This window comes from Leiobunum rupestre, chromosome 4 (assembly GCF_980474605.1).
Source record: "Leiobunum rupestre chromosome 4, qqLeiRupe1.1.hap1, whole genome shotgun sequence".
In the NCBI taxonomy this organism is placed as follows: domain Eukaryota; kingdom Metazoa; phylum Arthropoda; class Arachnida; order Opiliones; family Sclerosomatidae; genus Leiobunum; species Leiobunum rupestre.
Window position 1 is genome coordinate 39,717,673 of NC_143387.1, and position 26,353 is coordinate 39,744,025.

The following is a 26,353-nucleotide window of genomic DNA, read 5'->3' on the forward strand; positions in this document are numbered from 1 at the left end:
GTTGTATTTTAATTTTGATTGTGTTTAGATTTTGGGCGGTATTGTTGGCTTTAACTATCATTTTTTCGAGTGAAGTGGTTTAAAGAAGGTTTTCTGTGTTGTTATATCGTAAGCGATAAAAATACAAATACCCTCTGTAGATATTTCTTTTATTAAAGTTTGCTTCGTATTACATTTAACTGATAAAAAATTTCTGTAAATAGGGTTAAATTCAATTGTACGTTGTTCTAGTTCGTCTAACTCACTGTTGTAACTACTTAATTTATAATATTCTGAACAAATTAATCTCGGTTGTTTCGTTTCAATTATTATAATTCAAATTAAAATTTTATACCGGGCAGGATTGAACCAGGATTACGTTATTAGTAAATAACTCTGAATTGGGGAGATATAACTTAGAGGGTCATCTCGAGAAATTAATACCACTAGGGACAATGCTTCCGAGGAGAGGTATATTTTGGCTTGCCAACTTGTTACCTCTCCTAGGAGGGGTTATACAACCACCGTGTCTGTCTGTGGGTCTGTCTGTCAGGCCTGCGAACGCATTCGCATTTTCGGTGCAAAGTGTAATCACTGCGTACGCAGTTTCTCGAGATCTCTGCGTTCGCAGTTTCTCGAAGGGTTGGCAAAACCACCGTGTGACGGTGAGCGTTAACGGATTCATTTGCGGTTTGGTTTGGATGGTGTTTTTTCGCTCACCGTCGTGACGGTTTGGTGTTTTACGTTTTTGTAATGTTTATGCGTAGGTTGTGACTTGTGAGTGTTGAATTTGTTGTGTTTGTGTTCTGATGGTTGTGCATGTTGAGTCTGTTGTGTTTATATGGGCGTTTTCTCTCCAACTTCTTCTTAATGACTTTGGGACGGACCGAGTGCTGAGTGTAATGCTACCTCTCAACGTCCAATGGCAGGGTTTCCACCAGTTGTACACGGTTTTCGTCTTAGTATCAATTTGCGATCGCATCAGGCGGGATTTGAACCCGAGACCTCCTGCTTGACAGGCGGACGTTCTACCACAGAACCACCGACACTTGTTACGCCTTATTGAAAATTAGACCTTCAGCTTTATCGGAAGCGTATTTAATAGAGTACGAAATTTTGGTTTAATTGAAATAGAATTGAAATTGAAATTATTGCATCGTAGAAATTCTAATTTAGCGTTTCTCTATTGATTAAAAACAAATGCGCCACCCAAGTTTCGAAACCCAGACCATTCGGCTTGGCAGTCGAGCGCTCTACCACAGAACCACCGATAGCTCCTTAGGTTTACTGAAATTAAGACACGCATCGTAAGCATAATAGGTAATAAAGTCTTTTTTTATTAATGAATTTATGAAGGCCTAATCTGGTTTTTTTAAAGGTAAAATCTTGTTTTAGCGCAGTCAGCCGAGATAAGAGGGTGGTCCACTTTATTAGTTTTTTTGTTATTTATTTACGGGTATTATTAACGACCTATATATAGTTGTGTTAATTCAAAGGAGATAATTTAACGTTAATTGCTTTAAGAGCTGGCGGTTAGTCAAGTGGCTCTCTGTGCTTTGTTGATGGTAAGGTTTTTGCTTCTTGTAAATATATTTGGTGTGGATATTTGGATATCTACGATTTCTAACGCAGTCAATGATATTGGAAATTGGACGGCATTGGTCTTTTTCATGCGGTATGTGTCACAACGTCAACTGGAAGTCTACGAGCGTTGAAATAAAATGAGCGTTAAAGATGCGGCAAGTATTTCGTAAGCGAGAAAAATACAAATACCATCTGTAGATATTTCTTTCATTAAAATTTGCTTAGTATTATATTCAACTGATAAACATGTATTGTAAAAAGGGTTAAATTCAATTGTGCATTGTTTTAGTAAGTCTAACTTGCTGTTGTAACTACTTAATTTATAATATTCTGAATAAATTAAACTCGATTGTTTCGTCTCAATTATGTAAATTAAAATTAAAATTTTATACCGGGCAGGGTTTGAACCGAGAATACGTTTTTCGTAAATAACTCTGAATTGCGGAGATATCTTTGGGGGTCGTGTCGAGAAATTAATACCACTAGGGACCATTCTTCCGAGGAGAGGTATATTTTGGCTTGCCAACTTGTTATTAATTACCATAAATATTATTATTACGTTATTTCTCTCAAAACGTTTACGCATTCTTCTATCAGGAAAAATAGCGTCTGCACATGTGTAGTAGCGACGCTTCCGAGCCCAAGTAAATAAGAAAGATGACCGTGGAATAATCAGCTAGGCTAGGCTTGGCTAATACCCAAGGCACTACCTTAGGCCTAAGTCATCAAGCGACTTTTGAAACCATTAATTCAGGTGGCCGGGTTGCAATGCGTAGGAGGGTGGTGGCAAGCCCTACACGCCACGCGATCGAGCATACACTAACTATTACCGTTAACCACAACAAGTTTTTATGGAAGGGGAAACCGAAGAGCTCGGGGGAAAACCCCTTAAATTAGTGGGGAGAGAACTTGCAAACTCAACTCGGAAGGAGTTGTTCCGAGTTTTTACCCAGAGGAACCCGGCTCCTCATGCTGCGAGCCGAAAGTGCTAACCACTCCGCCATCACCCCACTTACGTTAAAAGTCACTTGAGATCTATTAATCCGTCGAATTTTTTCGGATCAACTTTCAGCTGCTCTTTGCCGGAGCGAGTAGCCAGTGGAGCACGCAAATCTGCCCAGAGATTGCCAGTGGAGTGCGAATTTGCGAAAACTAGTCAAGAGCACTCCGTGGGCAGTAAAGATGACATAGTGGAAAACGCTTGTTTTTAGACAAAAGCTCCTGGCGGAAGAAGGCGAGTAAGAGGCGGAAAAAATTGTACAATAATTACTAAACCAAATATAAACGCTTATAACTCCATATTTTTATAAAAACGATTTCCAATATTAGACGCATTAATTTTACGCAATTATTTTACGAAGTATTTTGATTCTAAAAATATCTATATTATTAGGCCTATTAGCATTTTATAGGCTAAGCAATGACACAGCCTCGATCGTTCGAAAGTAATTCGTTGATAAAGCGCAGTTTATTTATTTTCTTATAATGGTACTTTAAGAATCCCCAATACGACAAATTCCGAAGAAACCATTTAAAATTGGAATATTTTACAACATAGAAGTATATTTTAATTGATCAACTCTTTCTTTGGCGAGTTATTTTTTCTTGCCTTCGATATTTCCCAGCCACGGGTATTCTTCGGGACATTTGCTGCACGTGTACATGATCCTTGGTCCGGATAACGGCGTGGTCTCGAAATTACAAAAATTTCCGTTTAGTTCGTTGTCACTGGGATTCGCTTTTGCGGAACAAAGACTTTGACTGGGCTTGGTGACGCAATTCTTCTGTTTGTATTGGGAGAGCGGGACGGGATTTTTCACGTACTCGAGGACTTCTTGAATGGTCACGACGTAAACACCGGGTTTCTTGAGAACTTCGTCTATGAACTCGAGGTATCCTTCCTTGCGTTGCTCTTGCATCAACCAGGCAGCGTGCAAGAAAAGCGGAAACGGAGCTCTGGTGGAATTATAATGCCTTTCGAAATTCTCCAAGAAGTAGTTGAAGGTATCTTGCTTAGTTTCGGGATAAGGCAAGCAACCGTCGGCCATGGCGCAGGGGACATCGACAAATTCCCCATCGCCCACATCTCGCTTCTTGAATAAACTAACCATGGGTACGATCCACATCCCCGGGTATTTGGCTTTTGGGCAAGGCTCGACGACGCAATCTTGAGTGTACCCGTAATCCAGAGTGTAAGGCCAAAGCGGAGGATCGGTGTGCGTTCGGGTAGGCATGGAGCAGTCGTAGATGTTTTTTAGGCTGTGCAACGCTTCGAAGGTGGTATTTCCGGAAGTTTGCAGGAACGGCGACCTAAAGCCCCGGATATCGTTTTCCGGGATCAGGCCGAATTTCGAGATCATCGTTCTCATTCCAGAAACTTCTTCCAGCCATCTGGTTTTCTCGAACTTCTTCCACGCGTCTGTACTGGAAACGTGACTAAACGGAACAAAAATTGGAATGTAATACTCTTCGCGAAAAACCGATTGTCGTAATACTAAATATTCGGAATATTTAACTATTCAAAGGCGGGAAATAACTAAACACCAACCTGATTGAATGAATGGCAATTTCACTCCCATATCTGTAGAGATTGTGAGCGTGGGCGTAGTTGTTGTACTCGTGGCTGGCGAAGAACGTAGCGGCGATATTGCAACCGCCGGGGTTTTTCTTGGCTAATTTGGTGAAAAGGTCTTTGTAGAGTGGGTTGTAGTTTATGACGTTGATAGCGTCATCGAAGGTCAACATGACGAACTGGGGAGTTTGCTGGACGTCCGCAATTGGACTCGGGCTTTTCATACATCTACACAACGGCGCTTTACATTTCCCCTCGTCGGTGCAGAGATCCGCGCTGACTTGGGCAGCGAGCAGAGCCGCGAGCCCGAAAGACGCTAAGAGGAACTTCATCTGGCTGGTTTCCCAAATGGAGATGCCGACCGCGACCGTTATTCCTTTTTATAGTCGCCGCTAAGACGATTCAACGCGTCGATCAGTCAATTGAAACGCGATAAGATTATGAAAGTGAAATTGACGCGGACACCAGTAGGTGAAATTCTCTGAAATTGTAAGCGTCACCGTGAGACATTTAATTCACCAAAACATATTTGCCATATGCGCTTTTCTTATCAGCCGTATTTTTTTTCAAACTGTCCCAGGAATTTTTTTTTTTAATTCCGCGTTGGTGATAATTAATTACATAAAATATGGTAACGCTTCTTTAAAGTGTGGAAATAAATTACGTTACAATTATTAAATGTGTGAAATATGATTACCATGAATGTATTCATTTCAACCATGAATATCGAACTGCAATAGCGAGTCTCTGGCCTCAGCCGCTACGATGGGAGGGTCTTAGTTATTATGACGTTGGTCACCCGCCGCCACTCAAAAATTGTATCGAAGGGAATCGTTTCAAAACTTGACTATAGCTTCAGTGCCAAGGCTTAGCGCGAAATTTAATTTATAAAATTTTAATACACATCTTTTTGATTGAACGAAAATAGGTAAGAATATTATTAATAAATTCCTTTATTTATGATTATTAAATAATTTGGTTAAAGTACAGGTATTTTCTAAGAATCATCAGTCATTTTCTACACCGGTTAAATCGCGCAATTCCTGGAACCATTTTTTGGATCGAGTCAACGACAAACGCCTGTCTCCTGATTGGCTGAACGGATGACGTAAAGCGCAGAAAGGCTCCGCCCATCTGAGCCCCAGATGGTAGAAAGGGTAATGATATATATTCATGGTTTGAAATGAATACATAAATGATACAACGGAGTGCGTTCGGTGTAGAGAATATATTCCGACGGGCTATTTAGCCACTTGGCGTTATGTAGGGGTTAAAGAGGTTTTGAGGTTAACGGTAATAGTAAGTGTATTGAGCTGTTGGCTTACATGCACTGAACTCCGGCGAATTGTAAACTAGCCACCTGGTATTAAATATCACTCTTTGACTTGGTCCTAAGGTGGTGCCTAGCTGATTATTATTATTATTTAGGTAGCTTTCAAGTATCTTCTCTATTTCGCCGCTTTGTCATGTCACTCCCTAAAGTGACCCTCAAAATAATACTAAAACTGATGGTATTGTACCTAGAATCATACTAGTGCGTGCTTTATTATTCGGTGATTTGCCTCAGTTTATCTTTCGGACTATTAAACGGACCTTATGGTATGCGAAACCCTGGGCATCGAGGGCATGCAGGGGAGCGCTATGGACGATATGGACACATTTTTTTTATTAGAACCAAAAAATTTATTATTTATTTATTTTTTGTCTTTGAATTTTTAGGTGTCTTGGAGGTGATTTATACTAACTTTTAAGTACAAATAAATAAATGGCGTTGATTTTTGCTTAAATTAGCCTTTAACACCTTCAACTCGTTAATTTATCCCGTTTTGGGGTAAATTTCGTTAGTTGCCACTCCCAAACAAATATTTAAGAAGGGTTTTACTCTTCCACTTCAAAGCTCGAGGTAAGGACTCTATAGACCCCTAAAAATGGATACTAAACCACCGGAAAATTCAGTGGCGGATTACCGCACAGGCGCATAAGGCGCGTGCCTGGGGCCTCAGCAAAAGCGGGGGCCTCAAAATCGTTGGGTGCTTCATGGGATGAAGCACCCAACGTTTTTGAGGCCCCCGCTTTTGATGAAGTTCATACTCGAGATCAGAGTGCGCCTGGGGCCCCACAAAATCAAGATCCGCCACTGGGCAAATTTTAATATAATTATATAATATAATGAAAATATATATCTGATCAGCTAATCCCATTAATTCAGGTACCCTGGTTATACCGCGTAAGGGGTCGTGGCGTAAGGTGCGGCACCAGGAGATTTTTCTCAATTGTGGACCCCCTATATATATATATATATATATATAGGGGGTCCACATTTGAGAAAAATATCCTGAATTAATTAATATATATAAACATGTATATAGGTAGATATAGATATGTGAAAATTTTTAACAAATTTCAAAATTTAAAAAATGTCAAAAATAGAAAAAATAGATACAAAAGTGAAGAACAAAATAAAAATTGATCAACTTTCAATCAATGTGAACAAAATGGGTGAAAATTAACCAAAATGGCTAAAATCGGAAAAATTTGAGAAAAAAATTCAAACAATGAAAAAATATTTCGAAATTTTTTTAAATAAATTATTTTTTCAAAATGGAAAAATTAATAAATTTTAATTTTTTTTATCAAAAGCAGTAAATTTGATCAATAACGATAGGAATTGATTGAATTAGATTATTTGTGAAATATCGGAAAAATATATAGATAAATTGGTTGATTTAAAAAAAAATAATTATTTTGGTCAATTTGGTCAAGAATGATCAAAATTAGAATTAATAGATCAAAATAGGCAAATATTTAAATTAAAAAATTTATAAAATATGACTAAATTTTTCAAAATTGAAAAAAATTAATAAATTTGTACCAGTTTGATCAAAAGCAGTAGTTTCGATCAAAATTAAAAAAAATAATTGAAATTTATAAGTTGTGTAAAATTAAATTCATATACAGATAAATTGTGTTTTTTGAAAAATATATTTATTTTGATCAATTTGGTCAAACTTGACCAAAATTTGAAAAAAAATAATCCGAATTTTAATCATTGTTGACCAAATTGATAAAAATTATTTTATTTTTCAAATACACCAATTTATCTATATATTATTCCGATATTTCACAAATAATCTATTTTAATCAATTATAATCAATTTTGAAAAAATAATTTATATCAAACAATTTCGAAATATTTTTTTCAATGTTTGTACTATTTCAAATTTTCTCTCACATTTTTCCAATTTTTGCCATTTTGGTTCATTTTCCCCCATTTTGCTCAAAAGTGCTAAAACCTGATACAGTGACATCTAGGGTAGGATATTACCTACCAGTGATGTATCAGATTCATTTCCCTTTTTATCCCCGACGGAGCGAAGGATCTCATTGTTGATATTTTTTTTGGTAGGTTCGTCAAATACTTTGAGATAGAACGCGCGTGGTCTTAATGTTATTTGGTACTAAATTCAAATATCACAGTATAACGAACGCGGGCTGTAGGGTACAATGAATTGGCAAAAACCTTTATTTAAAATTTAAAATTTATTGATGCAATTATAAATGTAGTTTGGAATTGACGAGGCCCTAAAAATGTAATTTCCAATCAAATCGAAGTTAATTTAAGACATCTATGTACTGTAGATTTCAAGACAAAATTGGCCAAAAAAGCAATAAAATGTGAAAATAACCCACTGGGGGGCATCCGATTGTCAAAATGAGGACTGGGAATGGAAGGTCTACATTATCCTGCACTTTGATGTCTCATTCACCATGTTAGCCCTAACGGTTGAATAGTTGTGTCCAATAAGGCGGTGGCCGTGTTTCAGGTGACAATAGTCGACAAAAATCCCAATGGGATTGTGTGGAAAAGTGGTTTGAATAGGGCGAAGAACCAATAACGGATAACGAAATTAGAGTCCAAATTTGAGATCTTCAGTTTCCACTTCCATAAAAACTTGTTGAGGTTAACGGTAATAGTTAGTGTATTGAGCTGTTGGCTCGCGTGGCATGAAGGGCTTGCCACCACCCTCCTACGCATTGTAACCCGGCCACCGGAATTAAAAAGGCTTTAAAAGTCGCTCGATGACTTAGGCCTAGCTGATTAATGATTATTATTATTATTATTATTATTATCCTTGGTTTATAGATTTCATATAAAACATAGCATAAATAGTGTTAGAAATAAGTTTTTCTTTTATAATAAATCGTTGAGTATTTATTTCCTACTCGGAAATTAAATCTCCGGGCTCTTAGCCTTTCAATTTACATAGGACCACGTAGTAGGCGCTTTGTAATTTATTGCTTACTTAGTAAACGAAAATCTAGCAGCTTATGAGCTCTATGTAAACTAAAAAAACTATTTGCACAGGGGAACATTAATTACTTACCAAAAAGCAGCATCGTAGTGCAATGGGGCAGCAGCTTTTGAACTGGGTACCACTAATGCACGTGGAAAATGGCATATTGAAGAGTGAAGGCAGTCTGACTCTAATATGATCATTTGTTATCAATGGTATATTATTATTATTATTTTTAACATGTTTTGTAAAAGCTTCAAATCAATAAATCGACAATTAAAAATAGATGTAAAATAATTTTTAAATTTGACTTGGGTGGCTAGTGGATATGGGGCCCAGTTCGTAACTTTTCCCAGGGGTCCCGAATGTTGCGGCAAAACAATTCGTAGAGCAGAGTCAGTGTACGATTGATTCGAAATATAGTGCATACTTCACACTACTACTATTATATTTTAAATTTATCATAGATATAATGATCGTTATAATCTAGGCTCGATAATATTTTGGTTACTTACAGACGGTAACGGAGGCAGAAAAATAATCGAAATTAAATTTTCTGTTAGTGATCTCCATTTAAAGATATCACGGACATTCCAATCCGTGACATTCCAATCATCTTGTACATTAACTTAATAAACCAAAGAGGAATTTTATCGAAAAATAATTATTTGAGTTACCTGGTTTTGGAAATAAGGTAGCGAAACGCGAATTAGCTAGATGGGGCCTGTATCAATTGGCATGAAATTAAAATATGACAATAGTGTGTACGCGGGTTGAAGGGTCCCGCCCAGAAATCTCACTTAAAATGTCTTAATGCAACCAAAAGTAGTTAATTTAACCTTTTAAATAATGATCCAACCTTCTCCTAATTTGTTGGCTTCTTCGTATTAGTTCCCAAATGGATCTATTCTCACGTTTAACTGATTGAAGTCCCATTTTCACGGTGGGTAGTGGTGGTTAAAGAAACTCAAAAAGGGTATCAGCTACAAGCGATCGGGAAAATAGGGCCTTAAAGCTATATGTAACGTTAAAAGGAACCAAGGCTATGGACTGCAATGCAAAGGATGAAAAAATTAACGATCAAGTAGATTATCCCAATATGAAAAGGGATAAAAAAACTAAGCCCTAAACAAATTTTAAGAAATTTAAAAACTTACAAATAGCTCGTACCGACAGGTCTTCGAGCAAACAAAATGACGCGAAACTCGGACCAAATAGATCTTCGAGTGAAAAACTAAATTAAATTAAATCTACTTATTCACTAATTTTATCATCCTTAAAGCTATAGTAGAGGACAATTTTGAGATATGCTTTAACACTAGAAGGTATTCATATCGATTTAATAAAGATAACATTTGAAGGTAAAGCGCGTGATTTTATTTGTACATAATATGGTTGTGTATAGTTTCGTGTCCAATTTATCGGCCTTCCGCGTTTCCCGTCCATGGGAATGAGGTCGGGCAACTTCCGCAAGAAACCATGTATCGAGAACCTCCCGGGGCGACTTTCTCGTAGTAACAAGTACGTCCCGGAAATTTGCATTTCTGGGGCAAAGGCAACTCTTGACAAGGCGTCTTTTTATATTCGGACAGGGAGACGGGGTTCTTCATGTACTCGACGACTTCGTTCGTCGTGACCAGGAACACGTCGTCTTTCTCCAGCAGCCAGTCGACAAACTTGAAATAGGCCGTCTGTCTCTCTTCGTTTTGTAGCCACGCCTGGTGAAGGTAGACCGGGAAAGGAGCTTTGTTCGACTCGTAATGACGCAAGAAGTTAGCCTTCATGTATTCGAACGTAGACTCAACCGTTTCGGGAGGGGGAACGCAGGCGTCGAGCATGGCGCAGGGAAATCCATCCAGTTCCCAGTTGACCATCGGGACTAGCCACAAACCGGGGAATTTCTCGTTAGGGCAAGGCGCGATTTGGCAATCTTGAGCGTATCCGTGGTCCAAAGTGTACGGCCATATCGGAGGGTTGGTGTACACTCTGGATGGCATTGAGGAGTCGTAAGTGAAACCGTTCTCCTTTAGCACCCTGAAAGTCACGTTGCCAGCCGTTTGCAAGAAGGGGGCTCTTGACCCGCGAATCTCGTCTTTCGGGATCAGAGCCAGGTTGGTAAGAATAGTGCGCATTCCATCCAATTCCTGCTTCCATTCTGTGGCGTCGGCCTTCTTCCAGTGTTCGGTTTTGGATATGTGACTATTAAGAGAAACGATGGACGACTGTTAAATTCGTACGTAGGTCGCAAAAACATAGAGTTCTGGAGATTTGCCCTCTTACCTGATGGAATGTACCGCCACTTCACTGCCGTATCGATACAGTTGGTTCACGTAGTGGTAATTGGTGTAGTCGTGAGTAACGTAGAAGGTCGCCTTAATGGGACAGTTGTTGGCTTTGTTCACTCTGCCGGTCATCAACAAGTTTTTGTACGTCGGGTAGTTAACGACGTTAACGCCGTCGTCGAAGGTCAGAGTAACCAGCTGCGGGGTGTCTTTAACTTGCAGTCCATTCGGAGGATCACTAGTGAAACAGCCGCAGTTTGACGCGCAATTGTCGCGAGTACATTCTAGACGTACCCCTGACAATAATCCGAAAAAGGATAAAATAATTAAAACCTTCATGGTGAAATGGTGACTTGAAAGTGCTTCGAACGTGCCTAGTTGCTCTTTATATAACCGTGGGATGGAAAGGAGGGAGGGGATCAACTATTGCCTCGGAATTCTCAATTTTACAATCTTAGGTGGAAACTATTTTATCAGAAATCTTGGTAAAAGACTAAAAGAATTAAGGCGGGCTAATAAACGTACAAAGTGATATTTCGAAATATGCCCAATAAAAAACAACAGGCGGTTGCCTCCAATTTCCCGTTATTGTACACACATCCATTCTTCTTATCTAAAGAATAATATCTTTCGGTGATTCGCCAATATTTTTACCGCATTTGTACAAAATATTTTCGACCAAAGTCAGATAGTGGCGTTTTTGGAATTGGATCTGCGGAATCGAAACGAGATTAGAAGAAAACGGTTGAGACGAGATTTTATAATGAATAAATCACGAAAAGGCGTTTTATTTCCCCGAAAAAATAAAAAGGATTTCGTAAGGGTGAAATCCCTGCCATCAAGTTTCCAGGAAACGAAATAAACCTCTCAGAAAATAATACAACTAAGTATCCGCCGCTTGTTGAGATAACGCGACGGATAATATACGCGACTAATCTGCATAAAAGAGTGGCTATAATTATTGTTTAATAACTGCGCAATAAAAGGCCGTGAAGATCGTCATTACCTACTTAAGAAGTTATTGCAAATTTCCCGCGAATTATGTCAATTGTCTATAGACAAGTTGGCTATAACAGAAGTGTACATGATAACGCGATGACGTCAGGGGCGGATCCATAGGGGGGCGATGGGGGTGATCGCCCCCCCTTAGAATACTTGAAAAAACATAAAAAACATTTGAAGTTATTGAAATATATTTAAAGAGACTAGAGTACACTAGACTTTCTAGTTGTAGAAAGTACTTTGTTTAAGCAAACGAAAATGAGAGCTCCACGTTACATTTTCACGCTCCCCATACTTTAATACCTGCCAACTAAATTTGTGAAGAAATAGCAGATGACTTTTGAATTCCCATGATCGCCCCTCCTTACTTGATGGCCTGGATCCGCTCCTGGATGACGTGGAATAAAAAAAAGCGGGTAACGAGTAAATGTTTAATAATAATAGTAAGACTATGGTATAAAATAAGTACAACAGTTTAAACCTTAAGTGAAACGGGAAGGATCTATAGTTTTCCCGCGTTTTGACTAAAAAGTATCAAGAATATTTTACAGTATATATTATATCCATTATGTTATTTGCTTGAAATAACATTTTTCAAAGTACGTTTCGGAAGAAAAAAATAATGCCGGGGGATATAATAACAATAATAATAAGATATGCTATTAACCAAGGCACCACCCAGTCATCTAGCGACTTTTAATGGCTTTATCCCAGGTGGCTTCCTTCTTTCATGCCACGCGAGCCAGTGTTGAGAGAACTTGCGAACTCTACACTTTACGAGTTTTCCGAACAAGATTTCGAATTACTGAAATTATTTTTTTTTTGTAATTATTGGATTTAGATTTACGCTCGGGTGTACGTACTGAACGGCGAATTTTGACAACGGATTATTTTCTTTGGTTAATATAAAACCCAATATCAAAAGTCAAAATTTAGGGCACTCTGAATGTTTATTAAAACCCAATATATTTGACTTATTTCTATTTTTTTAAATTTGAGTTAAATATAATAGCACCACTAATTGAAAAATAACGATCCATTGAAAGAAAAATTATTCATTTCAGAAGCTTTAGAATATTACTAGAAATATCTTTACAGAAAATCATTTTCATGTTGTGGTACTCGTCTTGCGAAACTGTGCAAATATAGATGTTCATATTACAATAACCATGACTAAAGTTATAACAAGACTTAACTTCTAAGGGTCCTATGGTTTTCGATGGGTGATCAGCTTCAACTTGGTATCAATTTCAAGAACCTCGATGTTTTTTGAGTCTCTAACTTTAGCATATTGGCCCGAATAACTTTAATTTTAAAATATTTTTTCGATAAAGTGTTAAAGACACAGTTTCTAAATCTTCCGCTATGCCAGTATGGTCCTCAACCTCCGTATGGATTTTGATCACACTTTCATCATTAGAAACATCTTCATCGTCGTCATCGTAATCTACGGTTTCCAAAAGGTTTTTCTTAGTATTTCTTTTAACATATGTTTATTTAGAATTAGACAGAAGGCTCCTAATTAGTTCTAAATCAGATGTTTGAACTGCGTTATCCATCTCTAACGAAGAAATGGTTTCAATAGCATCTGCTCTCCATGACTTTATAGCATGTGATATTTCAACAATCGTTGGTATTGCTAAACTTTTACAGCCTTGTTGAAAAAAACGGTTGTCATCCTTCTTGCTTTAGGTATTTGAAAATCTTTTCACAAGCCAACTGAGCTTGTACGTCCAATGAAAAGTTGGTTATCGTAGAAAACACCGAGCTCATGCTTCTAGCTGCTCTAAATAACCTTTCGCACGGCTAATATCCGGTTAAATGAGGCCAAAAAAGTAACGACAGCCATTCTCCGTCAAATACTGTGCAACGAGACTATGAGTATTATTTTCAATGCACGTGTAGCAATTAGAATGTATGAAACTGTCATTAACGTTGTAAAATTTTGATTTTTCAAGCCAGAGTCTCCAAAAACGAAGAACAAGCACAGCCCACCACATCATATTTATAAATACTTCAACAGATGATAGTCATAATAACATCGGAAAATAAATCTGTCGGGTTGCTAATCATCGTATATTATCATAAGTAACATAATTCCAATAAATATGACAATTAGGAAAATTGATCACCGAAATTGTTTTCAGAGTTATTGCGCAATCAAGGTTTAATTCAGCATAGAGCCCCCTAGCGTCTAAAATATGCCCAAGGCGAAACAAAATAGAAAAAAGAGATTATATACTATAAAGTTCGGTTGTAAGTCCAAGTCGGACAGTGTGTCAGTGTCGAAAAAAGGTTTGGTCAGATAATTAGGATATAAACCATAGTAATTGCAGTGGTGTAAATAAGGAACCCGCTTCATAACTTAATAATAATAATTAGCTAGACACCACATTAGGCTCAAGTCACCTAGCGACCTTTAATGTCTGTAAATCAAGTGGTCTGGTTAAATTTCGTAGGAGGGTGGTGGCAAGCCCTTCACGCCACGCTAGCCAACAGCTCCCTACACTCATTACAAGTTTTTTTGGCAACGGGAAACCGAAGAACAGTGCCGGAAAAGCCCTAAACCAGTGGGGAGAGTACATACAAACTCATCCCAGAATGAGTTGTTACTTATGATACTATCTATGGAATTTCGCGGTCAATCGTCACGTTCCACATCTCCCCTGACACGAAATGGACTGTTCCCCTTAATTCCCTTTGGATAAACAGCGTTTTTGGCCAAAAAAACGTAACCCTTTGCTAAACGGACAGCTGTTCATGTAGCTCTCACAGTACTAATATTAGTTCAAGGCCATTTCTATTTCTGTCTTATCAATTCGTAGAATTTTGAAATTTATCGCTAAAGAAAAACAAGTGGGGGGATTATTTACTTTCAGATTTCTTAAATACGTAATAAATTTTGTGATTTCGTACCGGATTTTGTGATTTCATACCCGAATTCGTGATATCGATATGGATTTCGTCAAAATCCTAAATCTTTTTCGAAAGTTCCAACTGTAACTCCAGCCGAAAGCCTCAATGAACCCTTCTTACTACCGGAGTTTTTAGCCGTTATTAAAAAATTAAAACGGCGTAAAGCAGCTGAGATGGATGACCTCTTCGGGGAACTAGTTCTGGCTCTTGGTTCTTCAGCCCTTCAATGTCTGTTGTCCATCTGTAATGAAACCCGAAAGTCTGGCGATATTCCTGGTAGTTGGAAGGAGTGTCGAGTCAGCTTGATTCACAAGGTAAAAGGAAAGCCCGAAGATGAGTTGGATTCTTATAGGCCGATAGCCGGTACTTCTATTATGTATAAGGTGTACACAATTTTGTGGAAGGAATGGAGTTGAATGGTTTTTAAACGAGGCGCAATATGGTTTTCGACATGGTCGACGAATTGCTGATAATTTGTTCGTGTTAACACAACTTATTGAACTTTACCAACTAAAGAGAGCCCGCTTTATTGCGGTTTCCTGGATCTACAGAAGGCCTATGATAGTGTTAGGTTACCCCAATTTTGGATGGCCTTGAAGAACATTTGAGTTGATTCTGCTACGATAGACAGTATTGAGCGCTTGTATGCAGGAAGTAGTTGTGTCTATAAAGCGCAAGGAGTTACCACCGCTCCTATGAAGACTTCTGTCGGCCTTCGGCAGGGTTGCCGTTGTCCCCCTACTGTTTGTTATTTACATGAATGGATTGGCCGATCGCCTGGAGTGGTCCTCTCATGGTGATTTTGTGAACGGGGAATCTGGACGTCGTTTGAGTTGCTTGCTCTTAGCGGATGATGTTCTCTTATTGGCGGATTCAGCGGGAGGCCTTCAGGAGTTGTTGAATACTTGCACCTCTTTTGCGGAAGAGTGTGGATTGCGCTTTGGGAGTGATAAGTCTAAGGTTTTGATCTTTGGTTCTGAGGGTGGAAGCGATACGTTCACTTTGCATGGAGCTAAAATTGAGGTCGCTACAGAGTACACGTACCTTGGAATTATTTTTTCTTAAAATGGAAATGGTTTTTCGGAAGCCTACGAACGGAAGTTGGTGTCTTAGGTGACGAGTCTCCGTTGGGCAGTGAAGAATTTGGCGAAAAATTCGTACAACAACTACTCTGTCGGGCGCACTTTGTGGAAATCGGTGGCGGTTCCCTTCCTTACGTATGCAAATGAGGTGATGGCACTCTCGAAAGCCTCCATTGCAGCGCGGGACTATGCTCAAAGAGAAGCCGGTAGGAGTGCTTTGTCTGCGGGTTCCTGTACTCCGAATGCTGCTATTAAGGGGGAGCTTGGTTGGAGCACTATGCGTGAGCGCGAGGCGGTCAGCAAATTGAAGTACTTGGGTCGGCTGATGTTGATGCCAAGCCACATTTTTCTGGTATCGTGTTTCGAGCCTTGCGACAAGAAAATGTTAGAACAGTTTTTTTCAGCGGCTAGAATATCTTAACAAAATTGGAACTAAAAGGAGTGAGGCTACGAACGAACATCAATTGGAAAGTATTGTAACAAGGGACGTGCGGGAATCTGCAAGCAAACTGTGGAAGGCTGAAATAAGAGAGAAGCGTAGCCTTTGCCCTTCTACGACGGATCGTGGCAGAGTGGCCTACTTTTTGATGCCCGTTGTGATGGTTTGTTGACTGGTCATCGACAGGCCCAACTTTTCGGTGACTTGCCAGCATGCAAACTCTGTAACCATGAGGTCGAAGACCTAAGTCACATCCTTTTGACGTGTCCAGCTTTGGAGAACCATCCGGGAGTTTCGGAATGGCTGATGGATCACAAGCACCTCCCTACAGAGGTGCTTGTAGGCTTCGGTAATGCCGGTTCGGATGTACATCAGGTCTAATGGATTCTTGGGTTGTGGAAGAAGGCCAAGGACGCTTGGCGTCGTTTGAATAATAATTAATCGGTTTCCTTCGCTCTTATCGTATTATATATATATGTATTTTTTTTATTTATATGCTTATTTTGAATTGGGTTTTTGGCGGGTTTTATTTCTGCTGTAATATACTGTCAAGTGCTGTTAATGCAATTAATAAAGTTTTCGGAGACTCAGGTTCTAAAATAAAATTGCATTGTCAAATAAAAGAAGCAGGTTTATTGAAAAACTAGTTGAAATTTTCTGAGGCAGATTCTTTTGAGCCTAGGCCTAACTCTTCTAGGCTTGGTATGAGTTTTAAAAACGCTGGTGGAAAGTGATCTCTGAACCGAACCGTATTGGTAATTTTCCCCAACCTTTTCTTTTTCTAAACTACTCATTATTTAACTTCATCCGCACAAACCTAGCGAGTTTATAAATTTAAATAAAGCTGCATTGGGCTGACTAAAATTCCGACGCAAAAAATTCATTATCAATTTAGAGGTTTTCCATTGGCTTCAATAAATATGTTAGTAGCCAATAGTCATAGTGTGACTAGTGTGACTCCCAAAGTTACTAGGATGAATAAAAAGGTTAAAATCTAACGTAGTCCACCTTTTCACTGGTTCGTGGTGAAACAAACCGTTAGTGAAGACTTTTGAATGGAATAAAGGTACAGTGGCATACTTATGAGCAATTATGTTACATATCCTCTATTTGGATTTCCGTTGCTACGTTATGAAATTTTTATGTTTACAGGGTTAGCTTCTCTTTTCGGTTAAGTTACTGTTAGTCGCAAGCCAGATTCCCTGTGCGGTACTGATGAGCTCCAAATAGGGCGAAACCGGTCTACCGCTGGAAATTCTGGCTATTTTAATTCCATTTTAATTTGTTTTTGTCTCGAAGATCTATTTGGTCCGAGTTTCGCGTTTTAATTTTATTCTCGAAGAGCTATTGGCTCGAGTATTTCGTAAGTTTCATCATTACTATAATTTGGTTAGTGTTTAGCTTTTTTGCCCCCTTTTTATTATGGACTTTTCTACCTTTACGTGTAATTTAACAAAATATTAAATATATTTGTTTGCCTTATCTAGAAGGCCGCTAAAATTCTTCTCGTCGTTCCACCTTCACGTTAGGCGAAGGTGTTCGAAAACTTTACGATAAGATCAAGTAACGAACAGAAGGTCACTTTCCCTCGATAAATATACGTTTGAAAGTAATTGCAGCATCTGGATGAAACCCAACGTGATGGAAAAACCTCGACAAACAGCGCCTATATGCCTCCATGGCTAGAGATTAATACCCATCAGTTGCATTGCTAGCAAAGGTTTCTCACTGAGCAGGCAAACATTTGTTTATTGAAAATGAAAATAATACGCCCTTCAATAAAAAATCTTCAAGGAAATCGCCAAGAAGTAATATATCCGAGATCCAGGACCTGCGAGTTACTGTTTATTTGGTGCTTGTTGAAATAAAGAAAACTTTTCACCTGTACGGTACGCAACAAGTGTTTCCTTTTAACTAGGTGACTTTTTTTGACATATTAGCTTACAAGTAAAAAGTTTGAATTATTTCAACAAGCACCAAATAAACAGTAACTTGAAGGTCCTGGCTTTCGGCAATATTACTTCTTGGCGATTTCCTTGAAGATTTTTTATTGAAGGGCCTATTACACAAAAATTGACCAAAAGGAAAAAACACAAAAAACTTACCAAAAGGGAAAAATCCTTATCTGACCAACAGTGAAAAACCGACCAAAATAAGCCAAAAGTAAAAACCGCAATAAAATCACCAAAAGTAAAAAAAGTCTAAATTGATGTTTCAATAAAAGAAATTAAACAAAAACAGAGATATGAAATGTTTCTGTTACGTCACAAACCAGAGGTTTATTAGTACAATCGTAGCACGCGCTCTATAAAATCCAAAATTCCTGGTGACTCCATCCCGCACTCGTAGCCTTGTCAAAGCAAGAGACAGTGCCGTAAAAGAAACATTAAATCAAGAAAGCCAAGTTACTTTATAGAAAGATCAATTGCCCAAAAGTTAAAAACACACCAAATTTACGAAAAGTAACTAAACGCACAAAATTGACCACAACTGAAAAATTACTAACATTTGCAAAAAGACAATAGGCGTTTGAAATTCGTCAGTTTCCCGCGCGAATCGCGGACACAGGGAAAGCTACGACACGTCGTCTGCTACCTGATTTTCTGGGTGAATTTTTCAAACACCGGGGGGCCCTTTAAGTCTCTTTTAATAAATAGGCTTCGAGCTTAGGAAATATACCGCCATCTGCCTTAATATCCGTAAACTAAATATGTGAAGAAATACCAAACACCTTTTGAATTTCTAGTTTTTCTGGTTGAACTTTCAGCTGTTATGCAGAGAGAATTATGAACGAGCAGACGGGAGAGTTTCGTTTGGCCGACCACAAAATTCACGTTACGCCGACTGCTCATTTGGCCGACTGCTCATTTGGCCGACTGATCGTTTGGCCGACTGCTCGTTTGGCTGACTGCTCGTTTGGCCGACTGCTCGGTTGGCCGACTACTCATTTCGCCGACTGCTCATTTGGCCTTTGGACGATACTAGGTGCGTTTGGCTAGGTACTGTACTCTAGAAGGCCCAGCTTGGTTATAAAGAACGGGGCTGGTGGGGCGCCGGTCCAGCCCCCCAGCGCTCGAGCGAAGTGAGTGCGCGGCGCCGTCAGGCGCCAATACTTAGAATACATTGCCCGTTCTATAAGTCAACCTAACACTAAAGACATAGAGAATGACAGGCTATAGTATAAGAGTCGGTGAAATGAGCAGACGTTGAAAAGAGCAGTCGTTAAAATGAGCAGTTGGTCAAATGAGTAGACGGCCAAACGAGCAGTCGGCCAAACGAGCAGTCGGTCAAATGAGTAGTCGGACAAATGAGCAGTCGGACAAATGAGCAGTCGGACAAATGAGCAGTCGGACAAATGAGCAGTCGGTCAAATGGGCTGCTCATTTGGCCGACCACAATTTCAGCTAAAAGAGTAGCCGGCCATATGGTCTGCTCATTTGGCCGACCGAAAAGTTGACCAAATGAGTTGTCGGCCAAATGGGCATTCGGACATATGAGCAGTCGGCCAAATGAAAAGTCGGTCAAATGAGGAGTCGGCCAAATGAGGAGTCGGCCAAATGAGGAGTCGGCCAAATGAGGAGTCGGCCAAATGAGGAGTCGGCCAAATGAGGAGTCGGCCAAATGCACCCCACCCGAGCAGACATCTTTCATATATTCAATTTAAAACTCGGTCGGTAGGCGGCGATACTTATGACCAAAATTTAAACTACGCACGAAGCCTATAGCTTTACCTAAAATGTAAATAGTCCTAGTCGATACTACGTTGCCAAATATTTGCTTATCACTTGAGCATTTGGCGGGAAAACGAAAGCCCGCCATTTTCGGCGTCTTTTATATAAAATAATCTGAATCTGACAACACTTCTATCTTCTTTTAGCCGGCCGATAAACGTTTCCCTGAAAGCGCGGTTTTTCCACAGAAAAATCGGCACCCTTTTCTATCGTTATTTTGAATTATTAACTAAGACTTGAAGGGCTTGCCACCACCCTCCTACGCATTGTAACCCGGCCAACTGTTTAAAGGCATTAAAAGTCACTCGATGACTTGGGCCTAAGGTGGTGAAAAGGGTATTAGCCTACCAGATGTCGCAGATGTGTTAAGTAGATCTGGCAGCAGTGGCGGTGACAAGGAAGGGGGGAGGGTTTCCGTGTCCACTTCTCCCCTTGAGTGTGGCTTTGACTGCACTTAATTTTTACTCCCCCCTCGAATTTGAACATCCCCTCCTTGACGAATTTCTGGTTACGCCACTGTCTCGTCTAGCAAAGTAAATTTTTTGACAATTATTCAATAATCCGCTCCTTTCAAATAAAATGTGCGCTAAAAATAACATTAACAACCTAAGAATTACTTTTACCATAAATGAAAATCTCTTACGCTTTCTGAATAACCCTGTCCATTACGAACACGTTTTTTCAATCTACCATTTCCATTAACAGCATTATTGCGCTAAAAGTTATTCTTGCCGTATTATATAATACAATACAAGCCTTCTTCGTTCTTCCACTTCCTGTTCACGAAATTTAGCACTTCATTGTCACTTCAAAAATAGCGACAAACACAACATTCCGAAGAAAAAAAAAGAGTCAATAAAATTATTTCGTAGCAAATACAAATCGTTTAAAATGCTAGATCGCATTGCACCTTTGATAAAAAAAAATAACAATGTATTATAATTGTAAAAAACTAAAAATTCAAATACGATCTAAAAACCTTACTTAGTATTTTTGTCGCCCCCTGGGTCCTACGACTTTTGGAATTGTTTGGAGCTGCTTAGTGGTTTATTGCGAAGGTAATCAATAAATGCATAGGAAGCAGCGGTCAATATTGGAACCCTTTGAGATGTTCGAAAGAAATACTAGAGCTAAGAATCACTTTAAGAAATGCGACTGTAAACGTCACAATATATATTGACTAGGCCTGTATTATCTTTCCTCAAGTAAAAATATTTTTCCACTCCCCGAAGCTACTTATCTCATGGTGAACTATTTAGATTAATACCCAAAGCCAATAAAAAATAGGAATCCAATGTTATAAATGTTTTATAAACACCTGAGCGGCATCGTGAACTAGTACGAAATCATTATCCTTCTGTTCAGTTTCCGCTTGTGGTTATTAATAGAAAAACATCCAAATTACGCAAGTTGGAAGAGTCAACATGCCATTTATCTTTGGACTAAGTATATTTTAATAATTATTGGTATTCAACTTGATATACCGATTCATTTAACGCTAGAATTTATACCAGGAGTTCACTTAGATTTGAGTATTCAAATTTGAAGGCGTTGAAAATTTAAAACAAAATGTAAATGAGTGAATGCAGTGTGGTTGCGACCGCTTTGTTCCGTTTCTATTCCGTTGATTTGTGGATTAAATTTAAAGGTCACTGATAAAATTTTTATGGCTCTGACCTTGTTATTTTTAATCTTAACTTTCATTGGCTGCAATACGGTTTCCCATGCTCACTTAATTTGGCACTTGCGCGATAGGTAGCGCCACGTTAATGAGTGATTTTTATTTCTATTATGATTCGTAGGAATTACGACAGATTTAGCTCATGACATATCGCGTCACTGACGGCAGTTGATGAACTCCTGTTTATCCTATATATTAATTTAAATTTTGATTAAATATCGCTTTACTCGCTTGGAAAAAATTGCGGAATTATCACAAAAAGCAGCCATGCTTAAAAACGGGTTTTGTTACACCTTTGCAGATGCGCAGTCGCTGTTACGCACACTTTTCCCGATAGAGGTACCCTTTTTACCTACATTAACAAAAGCTTCAATGAAAGTTCAACGGGTAAAGTGTGCCGCTTTAGGACATTTGTTATCGGAAATCTGCATCCTCGGTTTCATTATATCCATGTTCTTTCTCTTTTATAAATTATATTGCAGCATGGACAAAATTAGGTTTTAAATGAACTATTTCCAAATTCCCTGTTTGGTCCGATGGTAGCAAGCCCCACTTGAAGAGAAGCACTATCGACCTTTTACAAAAGTATTTACCCTCAGTTAATCCCACAACGAAAGTGTCACGAGCATTCCCGCCCGTTGCTAGTTGGTAATAACATTCGTTAGAAATTGCGGCTCACAAATTTACATTCGAACCACAAAACTGTTTATTTTGTTCCAGCTTGTATACAATCTTATAAAACGCTATAAAATGTTTCTTACAAATATTTTCAACATTAACCAATAGACGGCTAATATTTTATTTGGGAGTACAAAATTGTATATGAATATTTATTTAAAAACCATTTAAAAGTTTCCTTACCAAAAATGCAAAAATGTCAATAAATACCTTAGTGTTTCAAAAGCAAACGCGAGTTATCGTAACACTCGCTAGACTTACGAAGGCATTCGATTAGATGGAATTAGAATTCTAGAAACTATACAAGAAGTGACTATAGAGTGGTTGCGTTTCATTTACAGTGGGCGCCGACATACTCGTTTTATTTTAAGCTTTGTCGAGGCACTGACAATTTTCGGCCGATCAGCGGCCTGCTTGAAATCAATTCCGTCACTTCTCATTATTAAGAGAGAAGGTAAACTTCAAACGGGCTATAGGCTTGTATCGGGTTTCAACTATAATAACGTTTATTGTTATACTCTAAGAGTATATTACGACCGGTGAAGACTGGATAATCTATGGGTCACGAGGCATATCCGGAGCGAACACGTAGAACCTCGTGTCCACACAGTTACACACATAAAGTAATCTTAAAAAAGCGTGGGTTTTTACCGATAAAATCTCTCGTTAATGTAAAAATAAAATTATTAAATTTTTATTAAATATTAGAAGTATGGAGGGCTTTGTAAAATAGCTTTTCTTTGTACTGGCATTTATGGAGACCATACATTAGTCCGTGTTAGAATTATAATTAAAACGCCGCCTAAGCGAATTGTAAATACCAAATTATATTTTGCCAGCCATCTCTATTCGACTGTCTATAGCAAAATAACGGCGTGACCCTCAATTACATTTAACTTATCTAGACCATTGTATAATAGCGAGTATAAATGAAAGTCGACTTCCCTTATCAACCCATCCTTACTCGCAATCTTCAAAGCATCCGGGATAATGGGATTATGGCACATTTTTATGAAGAATTTACGAACTGACTGACAAAGATCACATATAGATAATTAACGAATTTTGTTTCTTTTAAAGTTTCTTATACATGTCGAATAGTTGGGAAACGTTCAAGTTCATCTCTGATAAATTAGAGCCTACTTCGGTGCGCCTTACAATTTCTTCCCCCCAATGAGGGAAAACGGCGAAGGCGTGGTTTCATTTCATAAATTAAACGCTTTCATTTGGAACGCCCTATATTTCCTTCCCTCAAATGAGAGAAAACAGCGTAGGCGTAATTTCGTTTCTTAAATGGAACGCCCTATATTTCCTTCCCCCAAATGAGAGAAAACGGAGAAGCTGTAGTTTCATTTCCCAAATGGAAGGCTTTAATATGGAACGCCCAATATTTCCTTCCCTCAAATGAGAGAAAACAGCGAAGGCGTCGTTTCATTTCCCAAATATAACGTCCTCTATTTCCTTCTTTCAAATGGGATAAAACATAGCGTATTTTTAATTTCGTAAATTAGACGCCCTACTTTGTCACACCCATCCCCCAATTTTTCAAAGACCTCACTTAATACCATAAAAACGAACTGAAAGTCGTCCTTCTATATTTAAGGTCACAGAAAATCAACCAGGAAACTTTGGGAACACTTCGTTCGAATTTGGCGGTTGAAATAACGCGATAGTGATATATGCCTACTTCCTGCAATGGGCTTTTACATTTATGGCACATTTAATGTCTCAATTTCTTATAGGGTATATTTTGATCGTTACAGCTGTAATATCGCGCGATACCTAATACGAAGTGTGCCAGACGTGTAGGGACTCCGACCTGAACTCGGCCATACAGGTTCAGTTCCGGGGAGGGGTTACCTGGCAAGCGTTGGAACAGAAAAAGTAGATGTACAGGTAGCCGTTCTCATAGTGACGTGTCGATAGTTACAGTAACAATACAGAACCTACAATAATTTGGAAGACAGTGCCATACATTATTTTCGTTGTTAAGTGGAGTCAATTACGCTTTGTTAAAATAAGTAGCGAATAAATGTCTACAAAATAATCGAGATTCCGCCTAAAACGAACATTCGTGTTATTGAAAAAGCCATAAATTTAGTTTCCAACGAATTCAAAGATTTTTTAAATACACCAAATGTCGACACCAGCTACGTACGTCCACCCAAATATTAAACTCTTCTATTTCCATTTTAAATATTCTAAATATCAAAACGTACAAAACTGTAACTATAGCCAATACGACAAATCAATCACGAATGAGAATGCGCGGCCAAATGTCAAATCTACGTGAAAATACGGCAAACGAGAACACCGAGTTTCGACACACGTCACTCGGTGGCGGGTCGCTACGGATTTACTGTACCGCACTGATACGTGTATATTTTTAAAAAAGATTGTTATAAAAAAACACATATCGAAGACGCGAGTACAAAATACGAAAGTATTGTATGTATATATAGTTTGAAATATTGTTGTACAAAAATTTGTGTTTTTTTCTCCGCCGATAGACGTTAGACGTATTCGGCGCGAACTTTGTACGTACGTTTCCAGATATCACAGAGACAAACTGTAGAGTGAAATCGGAAGAATATGGTGAGCGGGGTCGTGACGTGGGTGATGATGGTCCAGGCCCAAAAGCCGTAGAAGTGCATTTGGACCGGGTTGGAGTCTGCTCTCCTGGTTTCGAGGGTGTTGATGGCCCACATGGCGAAGTTACAAACCAGGAGAAAAGTGACCATTTCTCGGCCGGGTTTTCGTCGAATTTGGTCGCTGCTCCTCGCGTATCGCCGAGAGGCGTCCAAGATGAAGATGGTTTGCATAGTTCCCTGAATGAGGCACGCCAGCGCCGTCAGCAAGACGAGGATCGTGTTCTGGTCCATCGTGAAGTGACCCCCAATGATACTGAACATGGTGAAAAGGTACAGTCCAGTTTGAGCTACGACTAGCAAGATGTTATCTAACTCGATATTTCGTCCAGGGTAGAACTTCAATTCCCGGACTTGGAACAGGGCTATCACCACGGCCAGGGTGGTGACGCAGTACAGAGCCAGTTCGGCGATGTGGGCCTCCAGGACGGCGATGTTCTTGTATTGCGGGTTGTTGATCAGCACGAAGAAAATTATCAAGCAAATGATGGACAAGACCAAAACCAAAATGCCGGTGAAGAGGCCCTTATTGGCTCGCGCGCAATCCACCTAGAGGGGAACAAGACGAACCGGGTTATCGACGAGTGATCCCGTTTGTGATCGAATAAAACGACGTAATACTTGATAGTAATGGCGATGCCTGGTTGAAATGGCGGAATGGACGCTGGCTCGGTCGGAAGTAGAAACGTAGCCTCGAGATTTTCCGGTGTTCTTCCACATGATGTACAGAATGGCGGCGCATATCAGACTGTACTCGATGGTGCAAGGGAACAAAAACTGGCTGGCGTCTTGAACGAGTTGGCCCATAATGTTGGAACGCCTGCATTCGTGCGACGTGTAAATGTTTTGATCCATAGATCGACGAACTCTATGGTGAGATTCCGTGAAATTTAAGTGAGGTTCTACGGTGGTAGCGCTTGTCGAAGCTACTTCCGCCGCTACGGTAGCTGAGATAAACGAGAAAATACGTTAATCTCCTTCATTTTACGCGATAAGAAATCGTTGACGAAGTCTCACCGGCGGTAGTTTCGAACGTCGAATGGTTAATCGGATACGACGAGTGCGAAGGCTGCTTATTCGTTTCGTTTAAGTTGAGCATGACAATTTGATGTTTGGTTTCTTGGACCAGCACTCTTAACCAGACGCAAAGGTTCGTGGCTATCATGTGCATTAAACCAAATCGGGCTACAGTTTTGTACTTGTTAATTGATCTCTATTAATTAAAAAAATGTTTAGTCTTAAACTACAGAAACAGACTTAGTGACACCTACTCTCGAATTTAGGAAGATGAAGTAAAGTTGAATAAACGTAAAAATCATATGAGCAGTCGGTGTGATGCTATACAATATGTTGTAACATTTAGAGTTAACTTCCACTTCGAAGAACTGCCCGAATTCCAGACCAGAGTAAATCATGCTTCCGATTCCAAAAGCTAAAAAAAATACTCGAATAAATCTTTTCGAA

At 39.1% G+C, this 26,353-nt stretch overlaps 3 protein-coding genes across 7 annotated transcripts in view; all 3 read right to left on the reverse strand.

The window, feature by feature from the left end:
- Positions 1–3,012: 3,012 nt before the first annotated feature.
- Positions 3,013–4,504, reverse strand: LOC149947751 (chitin deacetylase 8-like). The gene is made up of 2 exons (XM_090172286.1): positions 4,112–4,504; positions 3,013–3,999 (listed from the first exon to the last, which is right to left on the reverse strand). The coding sequence occupies exons 1-2, from the start codon at positions 4,465–4,467 to the stop codon at positions 3,159–3,161; spliced, it is 1,197 nt and encodes a 398-aa protein (XP_090028412.1). The 5' UTR covers positions 4,468–4,504; the 3' UTR covers positions 3,013–3,158.
- A 5,280-nt stretch (positions 4,505–9,784) lies between these two features.
- On the reverse strand, positions 9,785–11,109 carry LOC149947752 (chitin deacetylase 8-like). Its single transcript, XM_090171716.1, has 2 exons — positions 10,711–11,109; positions 9,785–10,629 (listed from the first exon to the last, which is right to left on the reverse strand). Exons 1-2 carry the CDS (start codon positions 11,049–11,051, stop codon positions 9,849–9,851), a joined length of 1,122 nt encoding a protein of 373 aa, XP_090027842.1. The 5' UTR covers positions 11,052–11,109; the 3' UTR covers positions 9,785–9,848.
- Positions 11,110–22,266: 11,157 nt separating this feature from the next.
- Positions 22,267–26,353, reverse strand: part of LOC149947753 (proton channel OtopLc-like) — a 56,701-nt gene continuing 52,614 nt past the window's right edge. For all 5 annotated transcript variants that reach the window (XM_090171336.1, XM_090171334.1, XM_090171338.1 and 2 more), the window contains 4 exons: positions 26,161–26,321; positions 25,907–26,102; positions 25,511–25,836; positions 22,267–25,438 (listed from right to left, as the gene is read on the reverse strand). In XM_090171336.1, the coding sequence (XP_090027462.1) occupies positions 24,755–25,438; positions 25,511–25,836; positions 25,907–26,102; positions 26,161–26,321 (1,367 nt within the window). In that variant the 3' untranslated portion in view covers positions 22,267–24,754. The remainder of the gene's footprint in view (positions 25,439–25,510; positions 25,837–25,906; positions 26,103–26,160; positions 26,322–26,353) is intronic.